Source organism: Bacillus rossius, chromosome 3 (assembly GCF_032445375.1).
Source record: "Bacillus rossius redtenbacheri isolate Brsri chromosome 3, Brsri_v3, whole genome shotgun sequence".
Taxonomy (NCBI): Eukaryota; Metazoa; Arthropoda; class Insecta; order Phasmatodea; family Bacillidae; genus Bacillus; species Bacillus rossius.
Window position 1 is genome coordinate 116,969,773 of NC_086332.1, and position 26,111 is coordinate 116,995,883.

Here is a 26,111-nt window from a genome sequence, read left to right on the forward strand (position 1 = left end):
GTAGTGAATATTGAAAACAATATGGCGCCTGCACTCGGTTAGACACTAGCGCTCCTGGTAGCGAATATTGAAAACAAGATGGCAGCTGCACTCTGCTAGACACTAGTGTTCCTGATAGTGAGTATTGAAACAATAATAATAAAACAAAATATGTCGGATAATCCTCGAAAATATGATGCTATTATTACTTTGAATAAAAATATTACAAGTCCGAATATGTGTGTGATTGTTTAATATATACCTTATTTAATTCTCAGATCGGGGTCGATACTACCATAAGTATAACATGGAACATTTGACCTTATGTTCAACACTAGAAGGAAACTAATATGGATGCTTGTATATATATATATATATATATATGATGCATTAAATTAAATATAAAAAAATCAGTAATAAAAGTATAATCCAAGATGGCTGCCAGGAGCATAAGACTATTAATATTAGAGATGGTGATGTAATGCGAAGCTCCATTAGTTGTGATGTAATGGTATAAAGTTCTAGAATTCAAAATGGCGGGCGTGATGTCATCACATGTTCTAGAACACAAAATGGAGAAAATACAAAGCCCCGAGTCTTAGTAGTTGTTTTGCAATGGTAGAAAGTTCTAGAAATCAAAATGGCACTAGTAATGTGAACATCCAAAGTCCCATTAGTTATAATGTAATGGTAGAAAGTTCTAGTATTCAAAATGGCGGCCATAAATTACATGATCCAAGATGGCGATTGCATAATGGTAAAATCCTAAATCCAAATCCTCAAGCTTCATTGATAGTGACATAATAGAAAGTTCTAGAATTAAAAATGGCAAAACATTTTAGACAAAATGATGGTCGTAAAATTACGTAATACGAGATGGGGGAATTCTTGGAAATGTCGTAATAAAATATGGCGACAGGAAATGACATAATCCAAGATGGTGGCCGGAAATGATGTAATACTTGATGGCGGCCGGAAATGATGTAATCCAAGATGGCGGCTGGAAATGACGTCAGAGGTCAAAGGTCATAACAGTGACGTCAGAGGTCAAAGGTCTCAAATCTGAATCCGAATCCACAATCCACTGTGCTCGGAGGAACTATATCTAACTACTGAAGTCATATATGTAAAAATATTTATACAATTTCTATTTTGCTATAACTTAAGGAACACATAGCTATAAATAATTACAAATTCTGATTGTTACTAATTACTAATTGGTAAGTAAGTTTATTAATAACAAATAGTGATTGTGTTTTTCATTAATAATTGTTAAGCAAGTATAAAATATAAGTGGTACATATATGAATGCATATTATTATTTTAATTCTATGCAAATGACATTTGTATTACACGCAATTAAACTATCTTTGGGCATAATATCTGTCAATAAATAAATAAATAAATAAATTGGAAATAAAATAAATATGCATAGGCAGAACAACGCCTACCGGATTCTGCTAGTCAATATATATATATATATATATATATATATATATATATATATATATATATATAATATAATGTTGGTATGTATAACATTGATGAACTCCGACATTGTTTGACCAATCGCCATAAAAGTTTGCACATCGATGTGTTTTTTTTATGGAGAAAGATTTATGCTATCCATTTTTTTTGTAACTCACCGCTAGATGGCGCTGCAGCGCATCAACTTCTAAACCGTTCGACCGAAAGACGTGAGTAAATAGAAAATCATAAGTCATAGACAAAAGTAGTATGAAATGAAGTAAGCTGGCACTATGTTATTCTTATGGGATTACAGCTAGATGACATACTCAGTTGTTGCTTACCAATTGTGATAAATCGACCATGTTCGGGTGTGTTCGCCTCTCGTTGCTTATGATCAGGACCTCGGCGGCCATCTTGCATGACTCTAGATCCACCATCTGGGAATCCATTTTTTTATATCTGTAATTATCTAGCTAAAACATCCCAAAAATACCTAAATGCATCAAAAAATTTGCTTATTAAAAATTATTGATTCGATTTATTAAATCCCCTTGGTTCGATTCTTGCTCTATGGAAAAAAATTATTTCAATTAAAAATTATTTACTTAGTAATATATGGTGAAAAATTTCTAATATATAAATTTAAATACGTTTTTGAAATAAAATTGCTTTTTTATATTAAGAAAGTATCAAACCAAGGTAAAGAATCATTCGAATCAATTTGAGGCAGGAAGAAGGGGTATATATGTATACACATATTAGGATTTTTAACATATTATATTAAATAAATAATTTTTACCGGAAATTAAAATTTTTTTCAACAGGAAAGAATATCACCAAGGAGAATTAATCAATAAAATCAATCATTTTTAATAAAAAAAATTGATTTTTTTTTTTTTTTTTTTTTGGAATTCATAGTTTAGTAATTACAGATTTTAACAAATTGTGGATTCCAAAATTGACGATTTAGAGTCATCCAAGATGGCCGCCGAGGTCCTCATCATAAGCAACGAGAGGCGAATACATCCGAATATGGCTGATTCCTCACGATTGGTAAGCCACAACTGAGTAAGCCACCAAGCTGTAGTCTCATAACAATAACATTATTCCATTTTATACTACTGACATACAGACAGAAATTGAGTCATATTTCTCTATAACCACCATACTGTCATATAACACTTTCCATTTTGGTTTAACTCGCGGATTATATATCACCCTGTGTTCAGATAGGGAACGCTGGGAACTGCAGCTAGTAGTAATATGGAATTGAAAGTGTAACTAAAAAAATGGAACAGATACTAAACTAAATATAATTTTTTTGAAGCATTTACTGCGACAAATATTTTGTAGTTAGCACAAAAACTGCTTAAAACTGACCTTTTCTTTTCTTATCATTAATAAACACTACAAAATATTCTTTTTGTCACCATAACATTTTTGGCAGGGTAAATACACAATGTTTTATCGCGGCTCCACAAATAGTTCGGCGCTCTCTTAATAGCATACGGGCCCTGTAGTCTAGCCAGTTATGAGATAAAATCCGAACTGTGGGATGCCTATTAATTTCGTCAGGAACTTTAAATGCAGGAAATTTGTCTGGTTGTTGTGAACCGATCATTTCCCACCCCCTCTGCTGTGGGAGGCTTCTCTCGTGACATGGCGACCGGTTTGCTGGGTCTCGTGGGGATGAATTATTCATGGCCTCCTCGAATCAGTTAGGGCAGAGAGCGACTCAGCGCCGCCCGACCACCCATGTCTGAGAGCTCCGTGGAACATAATGGCCGCTTACCTCTAAGTTCAGGTATCAAGTACAAGCGCATAATATGCTTCACCGGAGACCTACAAGTATCACTCAGCAGTAGCTCTCTCCGAGTTCAAATTAATTTATGTTTTCAAATTCGATTAATAAGGAAGTATTTCCTATAATATCTATTTAATATATGATCTAACATTAGCATCAAATAATTATCTGTTTGAATCATAGAGTACATTCAAAATGTCACCATTAAAATCTGTTAAACACTTCAATAATATATTATAGACATACTAAAAATTACATTAAAATATTTTAACAAACAAGCAACTTATGCAATATGGATCAAAATATAGTGTTACAAAAGAAGTAAACTTAAATAGTTAAACTGACCTAAATGAATGACTCTCATAAAGTAAGACTGAACCCAGGGATTATCCTTACGTGCCTCTTCCGTTGTTCGGACGACAACCTTGGAATCATGAATGTAAGATAGAAATAAATGTCTCAAGTCCAAGCTGTAGCTTCGTTATCCAAGCATATCAAGTTGATCACAACATATTTAAATTTAGTTGTCAAAATTTGTCAGTAATTTAACGTATAATTGATCACGATTTTATATAAGGCTACACATTTTTTGTGAGCTATAGCACCTATGCTTTTTCTGGGGCGCAAAATAGCTCAAATGAGCACTGTTACTGACTATTTTAGATTGTAAATGGTATCGTGTTTTTGTTAACTTGACATACCTAGCTTATACTCCAATCTTGATATTTCATTTTCTTGACGTTGCTTATATTTAAGGTATATTTTTGTTAGTCAATACGCAAGCTCTGATGATTATTTGTATACTTCATCCCAAATTTCGTCACGAGATATGTACTGTTATTTGTGAGCAGTAAAATATCGCTGTTCTTGTAGCTGCTGTCTCGTCGTTGTTTGCCCCTGTGTGCATCTGTGCTGTAATCATTTTTTACTTATTCCATCCACTGAATTTTGTGTTGTCTTTGTAATTAATTAATTAACATTTTGGCTTGTTTTCTGTGTATTTGTGTATTCACCTTTTTATTTCCCGTTATAAAGTTTTCTTATGACATACAATGTAACCAGCAATGGCGAATGTCTAAAACCACATCTTAAAATGAACTAACCTTACTTAAAAACCCTGTTCTCTTGCACAAATGTTTGCAAAGTTAAATTGGGTGTAAAATATATTAAATAGTATTCTTGCTTGAAATTGTGGCGTGTGGTGTTTAAAACACATGTTTTACTCAAAACTACTAAACATACGAAGATAAAAATATCTTCAGACCACACGATGTTCTTTACTCAATAAATTTTTCGATTGATAAATTTTTTTTTTTTTTTAAGATCTTCGACAGTGCAAAATGGGGTATTTTCACACTGCTGTTTTTAAAACCTAACATTGTTCTGGATGACTTGAAAGCATCCAAGGTATGTTAATTGAATTCTGATATTACTCTTCCCAATGATACGACCATACTTAACGTGGGAACGCCAGTTAGTCTATTAAATGCAAGCCACACAACCCGACTACCACGCTCATAGGGGCAACTGACCACTTGAAGCACGGCCGGTGTCGCCCTTAGAGCATTCTTGTGTCTGTTCAAGTAACATACAATAATTACACCGGTAGGCTAGCCTTAAATCACAGTAATACCACGAAGGCGAAATAACCAACATAGGGGTGTAACTGTGATGGTGAGGCGGGAAGAAAGTGCGACGCTCGTTGGAGCTTCTAGCGCGGTATCCATCGCCTCTGAACTGACGTGCAGTCCCCTCGTCGTGCATAGGACAACCATGTGTTTTGAGTACAACCTATACATTATACTGTGAATAAAGAAGATAAAAGTGTAATACAAGTCCCTTGGGTGCTTTTAAGAATCTTTACCGGGTGTTTCATGCCTAAATATGTATTATTTTGAAATCACGCGTTACAGCCATTTTCACTCTCATAAAAATACAACTTATAAACGAAATACGGAAACAGAACTACTCATCCGACCTCAATGTGTTCTTAGATGCGTTTCGTTAAGCGATCTCACTTTGATATTTTGTCATTTTAAAATTGCATGTTTCTTCTGAAGCTTTGCACACCGTGTGAGCGTGCCCGAGTAGGTTGGGACCTTATAAGGTATATGTATCCTCTATATATCGAAATTATGTATTTATTAGTAACTTTAACAATAATATTTTTTGTAACGTTTTTTATGCACCGGTAAAAAAGTACTGTTTTTAAAAAATTCATTAGTTTTCAGTTGCTAACAATGCAATTAAATTCACGCCGGGAGTGGCACAATTATAAGACACCGGGCTCCATTTCGGGAAAATCCATGTTCAATCCTTTCCGGCAGGTTCTTTACCCCCGGGAAATATTGGGATGGCTGCCTACTATTACACAGGCCAACAAGAATTTTTTTTGTGCCTAAAATTTTGGTTCGATCTTAGCTATATTAGGGGCGCTAAATCTAAATATGAAATTAGTTTTTTTAACAACTCTATTTTTTTAGATAAATGTGAAAAAATAATTAACACGGCCTTCTTGACTCAAGCCACTTCGTCACAGGGATACCCCAGGCTGGGAATCCCATCCTCCATTTCAACGCTTCATCTAAGTTTGAAATCAGTTTGTGAGTTTCAGACATGCAGGGTAAATCGAAGTTGATAAAAAATGAGTACCAGTATAAAATGTTGTGTAAATAATCCCGACGTGTTTTGCTACATATGCAGAGAATACGCATTAAAATATAACAAAAAGAGTTCTAGTGACCTCGTAAAGAGAGCTTATCATGGATACTTTAGAGTTAAGCTCGATGATAGGATACATACTGGGCACAGCATCAGGTTTGTAAAATTTGTATGGAACATTTACGCCAGTCGACTAGTGAGAAAAGAAAAAGTTTGAAATTCGGCGTACCGATGGTTTGAAGGGCACCCAGAAACCACATCGATGACTATTATTTCTGTCTAGTAAATATTACTGGAATCAATCGAAACAACCGCGATCCTGATTTAGTCTCTGTAAGACGCCCGGTCCCTCACCCAGAGGAAGTACCGATCCCAGCACTACACCAGCTTCCAGAGCTTTCTGAGGACAAGTGTTGTCCGTATAACCACCCTCATGGTACTAATTAAGGTGACAGTGATTATGAGGAGATGTCAACAATTCCTCAAAGTTTCAACCAGTTTAAGTTAAATGACCTCTTCAGAGATCTTAAGCTGTCAAAAGAAAATTCTGAATTACTGGCTTCCAGGTTGAAGGGAAAAAAATTAACTGAAATAAGGAACCAGAGTTACTTCTTACCGTACCATTTTTCTCTCAAGAAGAAAATCTTGTATTTTGTCAAAATATTAGAGGTCTCCTGGAAAAATTTAGTCATACTGAATATTTTCCAGATGATTGGCGCCTATTTATGGATAACTTAAAGCGGAGCTTGAAATGTGTTTTTATACACATTGGGAACAAATAGGGTTGAATACCGATTGCTCCCTCAACGACATTGAAAGAAACTTATTGCACCATAGCTCTGGTCTTGGAGAAGATACGTTATCGTGAACATCAAAGGGTAATTGATTTGGACACAAAAATGTTAAACTTTCTCCTCTGACGGCAAAGTGGCCACACCAAATATCCTTGTTTCTTGTGCCTCTGGGATAGCAGATACGAAACACGCCACTGGGTTAGACAAGAGAGGTCTAGGAGAGAAGACATGGTCATTGGAGAAAAAAAACGGTATTAACGAACCCTTAGTTGAACGAGAGAAAATCGTCTTTCCTCCACCGCATATCAAGCTGGGCCTTATGAAGCAGTTTATAAAGGTTTTGATAAGGACGGATCTTGCTTTGCATTTATAGGGGGAAAATGCCTCTCTTGAGTAAGGAATAAATTAAAGTAGGAATATTTAATGGCCCAAAAATAAGAAATTTCATTAAGGACCAGGTCTTTTTAAATTTCATAATGAGGCTGCGCGATAATCCTGGACTTAATTTGTTGCAGTTTCGGAAAATTTCTGGGCAAACGATAAAAAGAAAACCATTTTTAACTGGTAAACGATATGCTTAAAAATTTCAAATCTCTTGGGTACAACGTGAGTATTAAGGTGCACTATTTGCACAGCCACCTGGACCGTTTTCCTGAAAATTTAGGAGACAGCAGTGAGGAGCAAGGTGAAAGATTTCATCAAGATATTATAATTATGGAAGACCACTGTCAAGGAAGATTGGATACGTACATGATGGCAGATTATTGCTGGAGTTAGAAAGGGATTGTTCCAAGATATATTCAAGAATTTCACGAAAAAGAAGCTTCCGAAGTGTTGAGTAACTAGTTGGTTCTATCGATGACTTGGTACTATCTTTGTATATATAATAATATTAGTATATACTAGTATATACTAATTTAGTATATACTAATATTATTAGTACATTATAATGATATTTGTATAATACAATATTTGTGTAATATTATCCGAAGTATTTAATGTTTAATTTTGAGATTTAATTCATGGATTTAACCTAAAATAATGTAATACATACATTTCACTAAAACGTTATATCTTAGAAATTTGACCTCCTAGGCAAATACTAATTGCATATTTTAATTGAGGGCACCAAATTCATATGAAATCAAATCCAAATACCCCGGCACCAAAACTTTTATTGGCCAATGTTATAGGCAATCTAGTGACCACATTCCCGAAGTGACTTGAAGCCTAATCAAAACAAATTTTTCATAAATGTAATAATTCTAATTAATTATTTCATTTCTTTTATCACACGTGCAAATGTGCACGTCACTTAATCCATAGTAATCTCAGATAACATACCACGTATTACTCCATACTATTACAAATTAGAAACTCGGCCTAATTTGAAATGATCTGAATAACTAGAACAACAGTGAAACATGACCTGCGCTGGAGGAGCGGTAGCCACACGTGAACTGCTCGCGCCTCGCGCGGGACAGCGCAAGACAGTTATCGAGGCAGGCCAGGAGGTCGACTGCAACCTCCCCTCTCTGTCATCAGCGAGGGACTCTGTCACGCACACCGAAACAACGCAATCAGCTGGGGAAGAAGCCAGCCAATTGCAAAGCAGGCGTGCCACGATGTAATATACCACGGAAGCTTGGCTCTTTGGAGGAGTGCAAATTTTTCTTAACGTTTTCTTGCGGGGTGAACATTTAAGTTTATCAGATGATCTTTTCTCTTAATGGTAGAGTGACTAGTGATTTTTTTTTATTAAATGCACACAGATATGATCTGTTTGAAATATAACATCTTTATTCGTAAATATTATCGCTTTTATATAGGTCAGAAATACTTTTCATGACAATTATGGGCGTAGAATGGGGGCAGCCCCCGTCCCCCGCGGTCCATGTTTCAAGAAGTCCTTCATTGAGGGTGATCCACTTGCGCTTGCAAAATCGTAACTGTAACGGGGTTGATAAAATAAATGTCAAATCTATGCTTTATGGAAAACTTTTTTTATATGTCAATGTACTCTGCTTATTTCACGCATAAAGGCCTAAATATGGATAGTATACAACATACAAGCACAGAGATGAGTTGTATCGGCTAAAACCCACGGACCGCCCCATAATATAACATAGGCTGTTGTCCTGCAGTTTTCTTGCTGCATCCGTGTAAGGGTGTTATATATATATATATATATATATATATATATATATATATATATATATATATATATATATATATAAATTGAAAATGTTTTCTTAGTTGACACAATTCTGTAAAAAAAAAAATGCAAAATGTAGTTTGCCTACAAACACGAAATATAATTTTAAAAGTAGGCTACGATATTAAAGACGTCTCTTACCAAAAGTTTTAAACTCTAAACGTTTATAATTACGCTATTAAATTTAATATGTTGAGCATTACTGTATGTATAGCTCGTGTATGATTCATGTATAAAATATGAATTCTTAAAGTACCACGAGAACTTCCTGTTAATTTGCTACTATATATCTATCTTATTATATGTTTATGATTTTTGATTATTATTAGTCTATTAAAATGAGAATGTATTTAAAAATTATTTAAGTATATTGTTCTACCAACAGCACTTTTTTTTAAACTTTTTCCACGCACTTACATCAAACAATAAACATAAATATTAAAATGTTTTGACATATTATTTTAAAATCATCAAAACTATGTTGTTTCTGAATATCTCAAATAGTTAGTGCTATTTTACATGCTGTATTAATTTAGAAAACTCATAATAATTTTTGCATCGCCTAATATTAACCTTACAGAAAACTAATACGGGATATGTTATAGTCATTAAAGCTTTCTACCACATTTAGATTTACCAACGAATTTATAAATGTTGTTGAGTTTCCTTAATGAATGTCTGACCCGAGTTGTAAATTTATGCACTGTTAGTTTAAAAATTACCCTACTAGATTGTATTAAAATTTTCACTTTTAAAATAAAATAAAGCACTCACTATTGTTTGATTTATGTTATTAAAGTGTTGTCTATCCGTATCGCGGTACTCGCGAGAAGGTTTATTCCGAGTGGTGCACAGCGGAGTCTGTACGAAGTCAGCTAAGTCAGGAATATGGCGAGCCGGCACAGACACGCAGCAAGTCTCCTGTCACGCGGTACATGCTGTTAGCCTGAAGGGTGTAAGTCCTGCTTAAACACAAGCGCTCCTCGTTGTACGCTTACGAGCGGACAGTTTTTTTTTTTTTAAACTTGTGAACAACACAGCCTGGTCTAAACAAAAGCACTGTAATTGTTGCTAAAGTGTGAGAGGATAGAAGTTGGCATCCGTGCACGCCAATGACTGTTACAGCGCAGTAGCTCTGGTGGGTCACGTGACCACAACTGGCAGGCAATGCATCGCCGTGAGGACTCTTGTCGTGTCTGATAGTTCCTGCAACCACTTTAGCCTAACTCTGAAAGACTGGAAACTCAACGTTGTTTTATTTTTGTACTCTCATACAACCATCGACTACAATGACATCTGAGAATGTACAAATGAGGTAGCGTGATGTCAGCGGGTTTTTTAAGCTCGAATGGTGGCACTTGATAACTTTGTCTCGCACAGTAAAGTATTAATAATAATAAACTCCTCAAGACATTTTTATAGCCAGTATTCTAGATACAATTTTAGAAGGCTAAAGGATTTTTTGGCGTTTAAAAAAAAGTTCTCCATTATATTATGGACTAAATTATACCTGATAGTTTCATTTTCTTCTGTTATTATAGATACGATCAGGTGGTAACACATTACCGAAAAAATTCCACATTTAACAAACAATAATAAGTTATTAAGTAACTAGCTAATGCCCGGCGGCTCATTCTATATATATATATATATATATATATATATATATATATATAGTAATTTGTTGAAGTAGGTACACATATACGAATAATATATATTTATAATTCTCTATTTTTCTAACTCTTTACATCTCTGTCTATATATATCACTATATATTTATATCTTTATCGCACTATCTACATATATGTCTAAAAGTACTTCTCTCAATAATTCCCTCGATGTATCTTACTATCTCTCTATATCTCTCATCTATATAACTTTATATCTGTATCTCTCTATATATCTCTATATACCTATCTATTTATCTACATCTCATTCTACACATCTCTCTCAATCTCTCTATACCCTCTATCTCTCTATAGACTACATCTCTATCATTTATCTATCTCGCTATCAGTCTATCTCTCTCTATCTCTATTTTATATTTAATTCTGTAATGCGTACGCACTCATACGCCGAAAACACGTGAACTGCCGCTAAACTATATAAAATAATCAATTTGTTGAAACGATTCGTGAGCCACCTATTGTAAAATGGTTGTACTAACTCAGAAACCTTTTCGGGCATGCGAATAACAACTCACCAAAGTTTCATCGTAAACCGATGAATGTTATAGAAACGCATACGGGACAAACAAACAAACAAACATTAATTATTATTATTTATTATTGTCGTGGTTCAAAATTTTCCAGTGTGTTTGAAATTAAATTTGGGGACTTTACTGATGGGACACTCGGCCGGCGGCTCGATTCACTGCCGGCGCAAGTGGCGTGACCAGGTAATTGGGGCACGGGGCTGGCGCGGCGCGCTGCTGGCTTGCATAGTGTACATTCTTTTGTTGTTTGTTTTCCGGCAGCGCGCTGGCGCAGACACTGGCCGCGGTTACTGGGGAAATTGTCGTAACAGGCCGCGCGGTGTGGCCGCACGTATGGGTGGAGGGGGTAGCCTGCTCAGCTGACTCGGTTAGTTGTTTGTAAATATGTTTGCAATAAAAATAGATTGTTCAGTTAGGCGCAGCGGTGTACGGAGATTTTAAAGCACAAGAGAGGTTGATGTTCACTCGGGCGGAGGCTATGCCTCTCGCCAGTGGCAACGAGTACCTTGGTAGTCGTTTTTAGGCTCACTCAAGCGGAGGATATACCTCTCGTCAGTGGCATTTTAATCCCGTCTCCACTGGCTGGAATTAACTACCAACACTTCAATCATAAACAGGAAACCCGCCGTATTACTTAAAGGACACGCCCAATCAGGGATGTATTTGTTTTACTGTGGCGGAATGATAAGTGCGATACTCGCTGGTGCTTCTAGCGCGGTATCGCCTCTAAGCACAAGACTGAGAACTGGCCGCATTCTTCTCGTCGTGCGTAGGGCAGCTATGAGACTTGAGTGGTACCTAATCATAATATTATATGGCGGAGAAAAGAAGATAAAGGTGTAATGCAAGTTCCATACCTGTACTGTCAGTCTTATAAAAATACGGTTTTAAAACGAACTACGTCCCGGCCCTCGGCTCGTGAACAGACACCACTCTACTCCGCACACGGCGTGTAGAGAGCCCAGCGCCCAGCCACGTGAGGTAGCGGGTAGCGGCCACCTGCGCGGGATTAGCGCCTCCCGGGCGAGTCTCCAGCCCTGGAGGGGAGGGGGACTGAACACGTGTGCGCCGGCTCGCTGGAGGGGGGGCGTGCACGTGTGCTCGCCGGCCAGTGGCGCTCCAGGCGGCGAGGCACGCAACCACTGCCGCGGGAGCAGCTACTTCACAACCATCCGCGGGTCGGGCTTCATATTCCAGTGACACTTCCTTGCTGAGGGGGCTACCATTTCCCAGAGTTACGAAAATTCCGATCGCGTGAGGGGAATAGTTAGGTACGCGCAGGGCCGGCCCTACACATTTTTCAAGTGTAAGCGAACAACATTTTGGCGCCCCCCTTCCCCCCAAAAGAAATTTAAAAAAATCGAAAATGATAACTTTATTAAAAGCGCTTTTGATAATTTTGGTTTACAAAGCAGTACCACGTGGTTATCTGTAATATTATTCATACACTCACTACTTCAATAAATTAAATAATGATATTAGATAAAATAATTTACAAACTTGCATCAATTTTTACAAGAATATAAACGCACCTATGTTATAACTGTACATAAAAAAGAGAATGCAAATGAATATAACTACACTCACATTATAAGAACGTATGGCAAAACTAAAAATAAATCATTAAAAAGAGATTTCTCTGGCTTTCATTTTTGCGAATTCATTGAGTATTAAATCGGTGTCCATTTAATTAAGCAACTCATTTTCAATGCCCATTGTTGCCAGCCCACTCAAACGCTCTTGAGACAACGTTGATTTTAAATAAGTTTTTATCAGTTTTAACTTAGAAAAACTTCTTTCACCACTGGCCACTGAAACCGGAAGAGTCAGAAGAATTCTCAGCGCAACAAAAATGTTTGGGAAGGTGTCCATACAACCATTTTTGGTTATGAACGACAACACTTTAGCTGGAGAACTTTCAGACGGCAGTGGCGGTTTTGCGACAGCCTCCGACACTGACAACTCTTCACCGACACCAACATGCTCGGCTAAAATTTGTTTGTCCAATACCTTTATGGAAGTTGAAGCCGAAAAAAATATCTGTAAAGCTTTCGATTGCTTCTCATCTTCTTTCACATGTTGTAATTTTCTTTTGCGGTTAAATGACCCAGATGTTTTTTTACTACTCGACATTATGTTAATTAATAATAATTACAAGAATAACAACACGAAAACCACAGCTGCACAGCATTATTAGTTTATAGGCAACAAAATAAAATATAACCTTCACACAACCAATTCGTACAACTCCGTTGACACAACTAATTCGGGAATGGCATTTCCATTTCACGTCAATATCATTCTATTCCCACGCTGCCGTGCCGAGGTATTATTTACGGACGAGTTCATATTACCTAACAGACGCGTTGGAAAAGGGGCGTGGCGCCTGGCGGTGTGTGTATAAGTGTGAGAAAGAGAGAGATCATCTGCTCTACAGTACTCTGCTGCGTCATGCGTCTTGCGTGATGTGAAGTTGGGCCCACCAAATTAGTTCCGACGAGACGTCAAACTTTAGAGTGCGTGGTACATAAGTTAATGATAAACACCTTCGCAGTATGTCACGAGAATGTGCAAACTAAACAAGAAAAAAATAAGTAATGCCATGAAGAAACACTCTACTCTAACTGCTTGTTTATTAACAAATATTCTCTTCTCTTTGATATTAGTGCTTATTATTTTATATTTCGGGCCGCGGTGGCCGAGCGGTTAGATCGAACGCCTCCACCAAGGCGATCCGGGTTCAATTCCCGGCCGGGTCACGTAAACTAGGTACTAATATGTACCATGGACAAGGCCGGCGGCTCGGCGCCCCCCTTTGACCAGCGCCCTACGCGGCCGCGTAGCTTGCTTGTACCTAGGACCGGCCCTGGGTACGCGGTGGAAGATCGGGATGAAGAGGGGAATAGGCAGTGGTGGGGGAACCGGTAGAGGAGGAGAGTGCGTCAGCAGCGACGCCACTCCAACGCATTTGCTAGCGGTCGAATGGGAAGACGGAAAAAATATGTAACGTAGCATGCTATATGCTAGTTGTAACTGCTGGAAGGCGAGACGGCGGGGTAAAGTTAGAAATTACTGAGCAGTGATGCTATGTAATTCTCGAAACGCTGCTTCTGTGTGTCTACTCTCAGTTTTCGTAACGGCTAACGATTGACGCTATTATTTTTATTTTATTTAAAGTATCTATAATTTATTGTTTCGTGTGGAAAAGTGCAAGTGATTTTGCAAATAACTTTATCAGTATCATTAATTTTTATGTGAACAGTGTGATTGAAAATATAAGAAAACTTTAACGTTAACTTTATAAGTATAATTAATTTTTTTTATATGGCAATACTGTTATTTGAAATATCAAAAAAAAAACTTAAAGACTTGTGAAATAGACTATATAAGTGTAATTAATGTTTGTTTGGAGTTTTTTTTTTAATTCATCTGAATACCGTGATTTAACATCATGCCTAAAAATAATAAAAAAATGCGTAAGCAGATAACAGGTGTACACGGCAAAAGAGGCGCCAAAAAGTGCCAGTGAACGGATGCAAGAGTACAGAGCGAGGAAAAAGTTTTTTTTTTTTTTAAATCATACCCATACCCTTACTACTCGCAACTATTATCTCTTGCTCAATAAAAATACTAATAATTTATCTCTACCTATAGGTACATAATAAGCAAGAAGTTTCCTTCCGTTGTGCGAGGACTTCACGCACACAATGCATTGCTACTTGTATGCTGCCAACGCTTGAATTTTTGAGAAAATTCATACTATAAATTTTACCAGTTTGACGATCATTTACGTACGCTAAGTAAGCACTTATAGATGCAAAAAATTTCTAAAATATTTATGTAAATATAATTTTAAGTTACCGTACGTTATTAATCTCCTTTGTGTCTCAGAAAATTATTGTTTCGAATATTAAATTTGAACTCTGTTCAAACTCAATTTAAAAACCTAATATTGATTCAGATAAACAAATAATCAAACATAAAAAATTAATAAAATCAATACCTTTGAGACATTTTTAAGGTTATAATTTCATCCGCCCGTTCGTCCAAAGTTAAAGCTTGGTAAGGTTTTGACGGACGGGTGGATGGAATATTTCGGGCCATCTGATTGGCTGGATGCCACGTGATTGGCGGACGGATGAGACGGAACATTGCGAGTCCAGGGTACCTATTCTTGACACTGTCGTAATAATTACGCTGGAGGAATGACTTTAATCCGATAGAATTTTGTTTGAACACTCGCTAGCGGAATTATGCATCGGATTGACTTCGAAAACTATTGGTACTATTCCGCCACTCACTTTGCTGGCGAAATCGCGATTCCACTAGAGATTTAAGAGTTTGTTGTTCTTCGGAACTTCGATTTGTAGGAAATTGAGGCTCTGTTGTGTTTCTGAAATAATTTAAAATCGTGTGAATGGTTGTTTAATAAGGATGCTTACTTTATTGAAATTTAATTTAATCGTAAAGAAAAAAAAACATGATATATATAAACTCATATTCGATGGGTTTAAGAATATGTTCAATTTACTGCATTTAAAAATTGCAACACGAGTGACATACCAAACTTTAAAAAACGCGTGTTCGTGATAAATAGCTTGTAACTGAACTGCAAATATAAATTCTAAGTATATTAAATTTGTTTCTGTGATTGGCAATGTCAAACAATTTCTTAAATATCAACGAAAGTTATATTTGCATTTTTCGTTGCCTAACATTTCACTAACTGTACATGAAAAATATGAACATTTTCGGTGTGTAGAAATTTGATACGTATTTGTCGATTTTTGTATTAAGTAATATTACATAGTTTCTTTATAATGTAATTGGTTTTTTACATTAAATACTGCCTAAATGTGTCATGTTTTGGTTGGATCAGAACTAGTGGTAGGCTTAAATACCTAAGCTATGCACATTTATTCGTAAAAAATAAGTATACCTATTCCTGTTTGAAATGCACTCGAAACAAGTCCAGCCATATATGAATTTCGCTCAAATACAATTTATATGAAAATAAAGGTTATCGTTGTTACCTCTTCCTATTTTGCAAACCTAGCCAACATTCCTGTGATGCAGGTACACATGTAGAAAATATACTTGAAAACAAATATCACCCTCACAACTATTATTAAATAAATAGTAACAGAAAAGATAATTGCTGAAAGACTTTTTGATAAATACATAAATTGCTTCCAAGAAGACACTATTCTAAACATTTACAAATTCCTCCCGAAATAAATGACAAGAAATTGTCAAATTATCATTTTGTAACGATTTGCAGTGATTATACAAAGTTTAATGTACACATTTATAAATAAGTTGCTGAACCAACCAATACTGTAAAAAAAAATATTACATTCACCTCTAAAGTATACGCAAAAATAATACGAGTTAGAGCCAACTAAGCATAATCTATAGAATAAAGAAGTGTATTTTTATGCGATAATGTTTTTAAATACTAAAAAAAGAGAACACGAATATGTAAATTGTTTGTAAATATTTGTGTTATGTAGTAATTATTCCACAAGAAATAAAGTTGACATTTGCATTACACGTTAATATTTTTCCATGCTTAAAACATTTTTAGGGTCATATGATTTTCCGTCTCTCGGACGTAAATTTACACTCATTTTTAAAATTATTACTTATGTATTCGTACACATTAATTCCAAATTCATCATATAGAGAAAATTTATGAACATAAAGAAAAAAAAATAACATAATTTTATGAGAAATACTCCTTCCCTTATTGTTATTGGCCTTCTACCAGTGACGCCAACACTAAAAGCAACGTTGCCACACTTACTTACTTTTCGCTAACCCGACAATGTGGACTCCGATACCCGCTATAGCAGTTACAAGAATACACATTTAGCTTTCTACCGGAATGAAACTATCGGATCATCCCTCTAGCGGAAGGCACCGTGATGGGTTTGAAACACGTACCTGTGGCGCAGCGTAGTGGTTCACTCACGAACAACTTGCAGAACTGTCGCGACCCACCGATCCCCGGGACACGGAGTACGCTGATAGAGTCTTTCTATAATTATGTGTGGCATTAATATTACATGTGGTTTCCTATTAATCATATTTACTATCATTACTAAGAATAGTTTATTTAAAGAGTTAAATATGTGTATTAGTGGTCATGTGAATAATGTCAGACAGTATTAAAAGCAGAAGTGATTCGGCAAATGTATTTTGTTCTTTTACCCAACCAAGTAACCTTTGAGTTAAATCATTTATATCCCATCATTTATTGATAACTATTTTTTTAATAATTTTTATTATTTTGTTTTCGTAAGTTGAACGTGAAACAAATATTATAAATACAAAATGTCCTCAACCAGCCGGACTTAAAAATTGTGTAAAAGTGTTTCTGCCGTCTTTACTGAATAAACAATGAACATATTATTTCGAAAACTGTCATCTCACAAAAATGGAAGAAAAAAAAATTATCCACTAGCACTGTAAAAGAAAAGTATTCTAAGGGAAAGTGAATAAGTGACATATTCCCTACGACAGGTCTTAAATATCCCGTAGCCGCTTCTACTTTATAATTAATTGCCATTGTTGACATTACATGACCTGCGCAACCCCGGGGTGCTTAAGTCAACAGTTCGACTCGCTGATTCGCTGGCACGGCTACGCAACAGTCTTTTCCTAGTCTGGAAGAAGGCATCTAGAACGTTGCCAACACTGTGCCGCAATTTAGTTATTTGCTCGGGACAGTTTTCCGTTTTATTTACTTATGATTTTAATGAGCTTCAAGAGGCAAAACATTAATTTTCTTTAATTTATATACCCCATCTGGCCCTATTTAAACTTGAAACAGTCGGTCCGACCGCTGTGACCGGACGCGCCGCCCATCCCACGCCACGCTAGCAGCGTGTCAGATTTTCCTCGCCCGTCGGCAGGTACCATTTGAAGCGCCCAGCGCAGGCGCTGCATCTTCCAAGTCCGGCCTCCATGTTGGCACCGTGCATCGTGCCTGCGCAAGCATGGTTCCCCTCCCTGCCTGACTCACAACGTCGGCATGATTTCCCTCTCCTCATCCCTAGCCCTAGTGACTTCCACCATTTTGTCACCAGAAACCCCCCTCCTATCAAATGCCAGTGCACGTTGCGCTGTCCTGCGATACCTCTCGGACACTCACTAACCAAGGCCTTCCTCCTCTCAGAACCCCCATTCTGGCCTCTAGGCCATCATATTGGACTCCCTTCTCCGGTCTCTCCTGTTTGGCTTAGTAGTAACATCTATTTCACCCCCTACCATTCTTTCATCCTCTAGGGGAGACATTAATTATGCTCAGTAGCCTACTTGACGAAACTTACAGAAGTGGTTTTGGGATTTCTGCTCGAGACCCTTTTAAGTTCTGGGTGTCTTTACTTTACTACAGAATATAGTCGCGTAAATTTGAAAATTGTATTCCGAACGTTTCGTGTGATGATGGAGATTTTAGTTTTATTCATGTATCTTTGCCCGTGCTTTTTAAATTTTTCTCCCATCATTTCTGCGATGATGTAGCTCATCAAGTAGTAAGTGGGACTCCACAACCTGAAATTGCCACCCCATAAATTTTCAGACCCTCCTTGAGTGTGTCCTTGTTCTATTACATTTTATTTTTTTATTTTTATTACAGCTCAATCTTGCTGCAGTCGGTCTCAGTTTGGGGCCCAGATGGCTACCTCCGACCCTGCTTTTCAACTCCAAACTTCCGGAGATGTTTCTGCTCCCAGAATCTCGCATACTTTAGTAACGGGCTGTAAATCACCTTGTTTCGGCATCCCCGAACGACTCCATCTTCATGGCAGGCGCACGGCGAATAAGTCAAAAATGGATGTAAGCCTGCTCCAGTGTGCCTTCTTAGCATGTCAATTCCATCGCTAGAACAACTAATTTCAACTTAAGAACCCTTAAAAATATAACAACTAAATATTAATAAATATTAACTGTATGAACAATAAATGGCTAAAATATTCAAAGTTCATGGTAACGTTATAACTTGAACTCAAAAATGTAACGTATTCATAATTAATCGTATGTAAGTTGACCAAAATTTTCCCATTTGCCTATTAAAATGTATTAATGTATTTATGTATTAATGTATTTTTAATATTTATTATATTTTAATGTTGCCTAAGTATATCTTATCCCAAAAAAAAAAATAGAATACAAATAAATGATATCAGTAATAAAGGCGAAACGAAACACTATTTTTTTTTTACCGGGCAGTGAAAAAAATCCACTCTATTTGGACATTACTATTGAGCCTGTATAGAATTTAAATTTAAGTGTGTCACGTTAGTTCAACTCTGGTGATTTCTGATCCACAGACTTATTACAGCCCGGCATGCCTTCCTTAATTCCTCTAATTTCAAAGACGTTATGAAAATTAATGCTAAACCACCGAAGTCACAACACACAGCATTGTGCTGATTCCACGGCACTCGTGGCCGCACTCGTGGCCTTGGTCATTAGTCGCTGCTGCTACGTTTACTGTGGGAGGCCATGTCTCGTAACAAGGCAGTGACACGTAAACTGTAATATGGCAGTTACGTCTTGAATCAGGCACACCATGCAAATGCCCACTCGCCTGCTCCCAACCACGCTATCGCCGTATGCCAAACTCTATCAGCCCGTTACTCGTTATGCCAACATATTTGTAAGACCAAGTAGTATCATGCCATTACCATCGTCGACTCGCAAATTCTTCCAAGTCCTTGTTAGCGATACACGGGACAAGTCCAATACTTAACTGCGAGTACAAACATAGAGAGGGCTTACCAATTTCAAGTCCTAGAGGTGGCGGCGAAGCCGACGACAGCGACGGTGTGGACGGACAGCGGTGGCGTCTCGGCGTAGTCTCCCTCTCGCAGAGAACAATCCAACGAGAAGTGGCAGGAATAACTGAACAGTTCCCGCGGGAAGCGACTCGGGGCGCAGTTTCCTGTCCAGAGCGCGCCGCTCCGGCGACACCCGAGCCAGGACCCTTGCGCGCGGCGAGCCGAGCGGGTGGCGTCGTACGGCCGCCAGGCGCAACTCACGTGCGTCTGCACTGTTAGCGTCACAAGTGGGTCACTTCATCTTACACCGAAGCATTTAGGAAAAAAACAAAATCACAACCAATGTTTTCATTAACATCTGTTTGTATCGCAACTTAGTTTTGCGTAATAAAATAACTCATAGAACTTTCGTAATTCACAATACTTATATATTTACTGTTTTAACCTTATTGAGGCTCTTTCACACCTCTCGAAAGATGCAATGAGGCAGCCTTACTTTAATTTTTTTTTGGAAATATACTGGGGTGTTATTCAGAAATTTTGGGTTGTCGGACGTTTTATTTCCAATTAAATGAACACGGTACATTTTTGACGAGGTTTATTGCTACCTAAGTGACCCACCGAAACTAAAAAAAATTAGGTATTTAATATAATAAATCAACAATCCATTTATACATAGAAATTTTTTTAGCTTTATTTAAAAATAAAACCACAATACACTGTTTGAAATTTTTTCCTTAAAATTAATGAAACGTGAGAGCAAAACTTTATTCGTTAAATTCGCAGACCATATGTAAAATATGTATAACGGGATGTGACATCCAAAAAAGTAAAAAGTATCGTTTTACATAAATTTTTGTTGAATTTTTAAAACAGATATGTTGGTTATAGCACGGAAATGTATGAAGTCTCTTAGTATTTTACAGTTTGTTTTCACATATCTCTCCTTTACTATCTCAGCTAAAGAAACTATGGACGAATTAAAATAAAATATGTGATTTCTGTGTCAGTAACATAATCTCCATTAGTTTGTGCGTAAATGAACGGACTACTTAATAGTGTATACATTCTGTTTTGAATTTATCATACTTTCTAAGCAGTGTTGGTGTACAGCAATAATCCACAATGTCCTTTCTTTCCTCTTCAGTTTTCTGCTTTGGGAAAGAATAAAACATAATTTATATTTACGTATTTCTGTAAGCATTACTGTATCCAACCACACAGAAATTTTCAGTACCCTTTCGCTTTTTATAACCATCCGTATTTCTAAGCGTTGACAATATTTCCCCCGACGGCTGGCGACGCGCAGTGTCTAACTCCTGCCGTCCTGTGGTTAGTTACTACGTTCGCCGCCAGAGTAGCGCGCACCGACTACAATTGTCTTCTGTGCATGAAGCTAACACTGTAGTATTTGCTAACATTTACTTACATCTAACCATTATGGTGTCAACATTCACATCTGCGTCCGCTTACAAATGATACTTCAACAATATGTCAGAATTATTTATGTAGCGTAGTACTTTTGATGCTGAACATACAATGCACTGGTGGTGAAATATCAAACACTAAGTGCATTAAAGCTCGCTTCAATAAAGTGATTAAATATCTTATAAACTTATCAATGTATCAGTGCGTCCACTATGACACGTGATTTCATAGTTTTATTGACAAATAAGCCGTTTAACAATGGACATACGAATGTTCTACACGAATATTTTAGTGTTGGGCGTTCGGTGTGTACGTTTGTATGTATGAATGTTTATATGTAAGAATAGGCGTGTATATATATATATACACACGCCTATTCATAAGTATATATTACACGGATAAAGCATTGGACGTTGCAACCAATGTTGTTTTGTTATGTCATTCGTTTTCCAACTTCGATGTCCTATGTTTACAACTGTATCGGCTGTTTTTGGCTGTATTGATAAACGATAGGTTTTGCTCTTAAAAAGTTATTTGTCACATTGCATTGCTACGAGTGTGCTAGAGGCGAGGTCACGAGGCATCCCAGCGGCCCAGCTAGTCAACCAGTGAGCTGGGCTCGGTCCATTAGCGCGACACGCCTATTCTGATTAGCAACGGCACCTCGTTACCCCCTCACCTCCCGCTTCACCCCTTCATCAGCGCTTCCTCATTAAAATATCTGCGGCTTTGGAGGGTAAGGAACATTTCCAGAGCCCCGCATATGTGAAATGGTGTAACTAGGACGCCATTGTTTCGGGAGCTTCGGGTGTCAAGTCGACCCTGATGCGGCGACACATCGAAGGTGTGTGAGATAATTCCAGAAGGGGCAGACGGATATAAATTCGGCGACGCCAGTCTCCGAGGCAGTGAAGTGAAAAAGTCAAGTGACCCCTTGGTGAGCAAAAGCCGACGACATGCGACGGGCCTTAAGAAATGAGCCATGTCGAATAAAGCTTCAGTGGGGAGATTACCTGTGGACTAAATGAGTAAGTGATTTATTTGTGGACAGACATTTTAAGAGTTGTAATTTAAATAATAGTGTAAATAAGTGTAATGAATAAAACTGTATTTAATTAATTGTGCTATCCTTTTCGAAACAGTTTTCCTACTCGTAAAATATGTTATCTAATAAATTTGACATTTGTTACAAATGCGTACGCAGAATTACATTTGGTTCCGAAAAGAGGGGGTTGGTAAAATAATATGAAACAACTTTTCACGCTGTTTTCTTGAAATATTTCCTTTGGTTGGAGATAGGTTTTTTGTGTTTTGTTTTTGAGAGGGAATATGTTATAAACCCCCCACCCCAAATCAAACCACTGCATTTTATAAATGCCTAACTTCAGCCAACCTACTCCCTCCCGTTCATGAAACCACTGCGCTAGCACAGGAACAGGTCTAATGCTCCAAGCTTTGCCTCACCAATTTCTTAGGTGGATTTAAAAGAGAGACTATTATGCACTATCTAATCGGTTATAATTGTTTGTAAATCGTATAATATTTATCTAAAACCTTTTTCTAAAACAATGTTTGATAGCAGCGAGACAAAGAAAAAAAGTATTATAATTAAAACAATCATAATATATCCACTAAGTAGACTATTAAATCAGTTCTTATTTATTGCAAAACCTTTAAATACTGTTACGAACGCAAACAGGACCATGACGCGCGCCAGGTTCGGAGCTGGCTGGCGGCCCCGCACAGCCACTGACGTCACGCGCCGTCCATCGACGTAAGGCATGCCACGTGTGCCTGGCCGTATTACAAGGGTCCTCGTTACCCCCCTCCCTCTCTTCCGCTCATATATCACCGCCCCGCCTCAGGCCATTGTCAATAACCCTTTTACCTTTTAACGGCCTGGGAATTGTGGGGGTTTCCCGAGGCCGCCTCACGGAGTGGCGCGTATATACACCACCTTTCTAGACTTTTCGGAAGAATTTAAGTAATTTGTAAAATTTAAGCCTCTTTTACGATATTCCACCATATTTATTGAAATTAATATTCTTTAACCTAGAATAAATATATTATTGGCGACTAATATGGTGGACACCCTGGCAGTAAATGATTACTGCAATCTAGCGGGTAAAAATTAAACTAACATAGCAGCAGCAGCCTCTAGCAGATAAAAACAATATATCATCCAAGATGGTGGCCTCCAGCAGATGAAAACAAGATGGAGGACGCGTCATCTTACTAGCTGGCGATATATATATCTACATACCTTGGCATTAGTGATGGGAGGTCATTTGCCGGTGGATTCCGTGAAAAAGGATCCGTCGCCATTTTTATTTTCGCCCTCAATGAGTTTGAACCGAGGTCCCCATGATGTAAGTGCGTTTTAATTAAATAATAATAATAAAATTTAATTATCAATTTTTTATAAATTTTAAAATTTTTAGTATTCTTAATGATAATAATTACTGATTTTCAAGATCGCAGTTGTGACGTAAAAATCCAAAAGGCGGAATGCATTTTATTAAAATTGTTATTGATTAATCTTAAATTAATTTTAAAACATCCGATTTTAGAGTATACAATATACGGATTTCCAAGATAGCGGCGGTAATGAAAATTAAAATAGTTACTTAACAATACAATATGGTGGTCATGACATCCTAATTGTCAAAGTCATAACCTCAGCGGCTTATGGCGGCTTTCCCATATATAATTTAAGCCACTTTGGGAAATTTTTAAGCCATTGGAATTTTTTAAAAACTAAAACGGGAACTTTTCCCTTAAAACGGGAATTTTTCCTTCAGAATAGCGAATTTTTTGTTTTTCCCATTTTTGTTGAGGTTTTTTGGCGGAATTGTTTTCTAAGAACTGGAAATTTTTGGCGGATTTCGAAGGTCAAGATCATCCAGTATGTCCGCAGTGACGTCATAATCCAAGATGGCGGTGACTATCACCACTCCTCACCCTGCACTACTACTGGGGTCCAGCGGGCTACATGATGCGCGAGGGTGTTGCAAGGAGGGGAGAAGTCTCTCGGCTGAAACAGGAGTCCCCTCCGCGCTGGTAATGACGCGGCGCTATCTGCCGGAAGTGAGGGAGGGGGGACGGGGTTGGACATGCCGCGGGCCACGTGACACTGCGGCGCACGGTCACGGGTTTAGTGTCGCGTGTTATCTGCGCCCCCTCTGTCTCCCCCGGCTGTGACTCACGCAGGAATCCGCGCGATGCGGAGTCCCTCGCGGCCCATTTGACCCTCCGCCCGAGTCCTAGCGTGCGGCGCAGCCCTCAAGAGGGAAGCCCCTAAAGTAGGGCCGTGCAGTTTCCGCGGAAATATTCCGAAACTAGCCGCCTGGCTGGGCAGTGCTCCAGGTGTTTTATAGCGCCATTGCAAGTGTCTGATTACGAATAGCATTAAAGAGCCTTTCCATGACTTCGTATGCAACGTCTTTATTTTGTACAGTAAGAAAGGCAAAAAAACGGATATTTTTTCACGGACATTTGGAAAATTCAACGTAATATTGTGTGGTATCGTAAAATGACAGGGTCGCCGCTACCAGTCCCGTAGAGGCTTGAGCAGGGGCCACCTTAAAACATTGTAACATCAACTGTGTTTCGTGGTTGGCGGGGTCTCTGTCAGCAAACCAATCACAGCCATCCGGTGCCGGAGCAAATGCGTCCTGAATGACTCGGCCAAACAGGGAGATGGCTTCTCCTTGCAGACGGCCGCCTATTACAAAAGAACAATCGCTAGCGCGAGCATAGCTGATTGCAGTCTAATAAGGGAAAATATTTTTTTCGAGCTAAAATGCATGCCTTTACCAATAGTCCCTAACTTAACTGCAGCTCACCGCTCGCTTGTGCAACGTCAGATGTATTTTCTGGGACTGGAGTCTGGAGGGGGTGTGAGGTGGCGTCAAAGACCAACCAACCTCTGACGTCACAGCGGCCATTTTTGGAGTCAAATTTCATTAAAATTCCTCAAAAATGACTCCAAATTTTTAAAAAATTTCCCTGTTTCATGGGAAAAATTCCCGTCTTTAAGGAAAATTTAGGAAAATACTCAAAAATTCGAAATGTCCCCATTGAGGCATAAGTTACCCATGGGCAAGACTCCAATAAGCCTCTGGTGAGGAGCTTTGACCTTGACCTTGACCTATACCACCATCGTGGCACTTTTCGTTATAGCTGCCAAATTGAAATTTCGTAATTATTATCCGATTTAAACCAGACAAATTGTAAAATTTATAAAAAAAATTAATAAAACTTATGATAAACATCATTTCGCCATCTTGTATTAGGACGTTACGTCCGCCATCTTGGCTTCTAAAAATGTTCCAAGTTTCGTTACGCCCCCATCTTGGTTTCTAGGTCGCTGCTCTTTTCGTCACGGTCGCCATCTTGTATGTGTATGACGTCATCTTTGCAGTTTTTTTACGGTCGCCATCTTGGTAATCCGTTTTATAATCCAATATTAATGGGAATTTTTTAAAATTAATAAAAAATTTATAAATAAAATAGAATTTTAAATATTCCTCCTTTTTGAAAACTGGCTGCCAAATTTACTATCCGTATTTATTATACAATTCAAACAGAAAAAAAAATTACAATTAAAAAATAATTTCATTAATTAATAATAAAAAACGTAGTTGCATCATGGCGTACTCGGTTCGAACCCGGCGAAGGCGATCGATTAAAAATGATGACAGATCCTCCCTCCAAACAAGCTACTGGCAGACTGACCACCCACCAACATATTGTTTGG

General features: G+C 37.7%; 1 protein-coding gene across 1 annotated transcript in view; it reads left to right on the plus strand.

Annotated features, from left to right (window-relative positions):
* Positions 1-11,267: 11,267 nt before the first annotated feature.
* Positions 11,268-26,111, plus strand: part of LOC134531368 (mucin-1-like) — a 39,738-nt gene continuing 24,894 nt past the window's right edge. Inside the window, exons 1-2 of the mRNA XM_063367069.1 lie at positions 11,268-11,321; positions 20,085-20,211. Coding sequence (XP_063223139.1) covers positions 11,268-11,321; positions 20,085-20,211 — 181 coding nt within the window. The remainder of the gene's footprint in view (positions 11,322-20,084; positions 20,212-26,111) is intronic.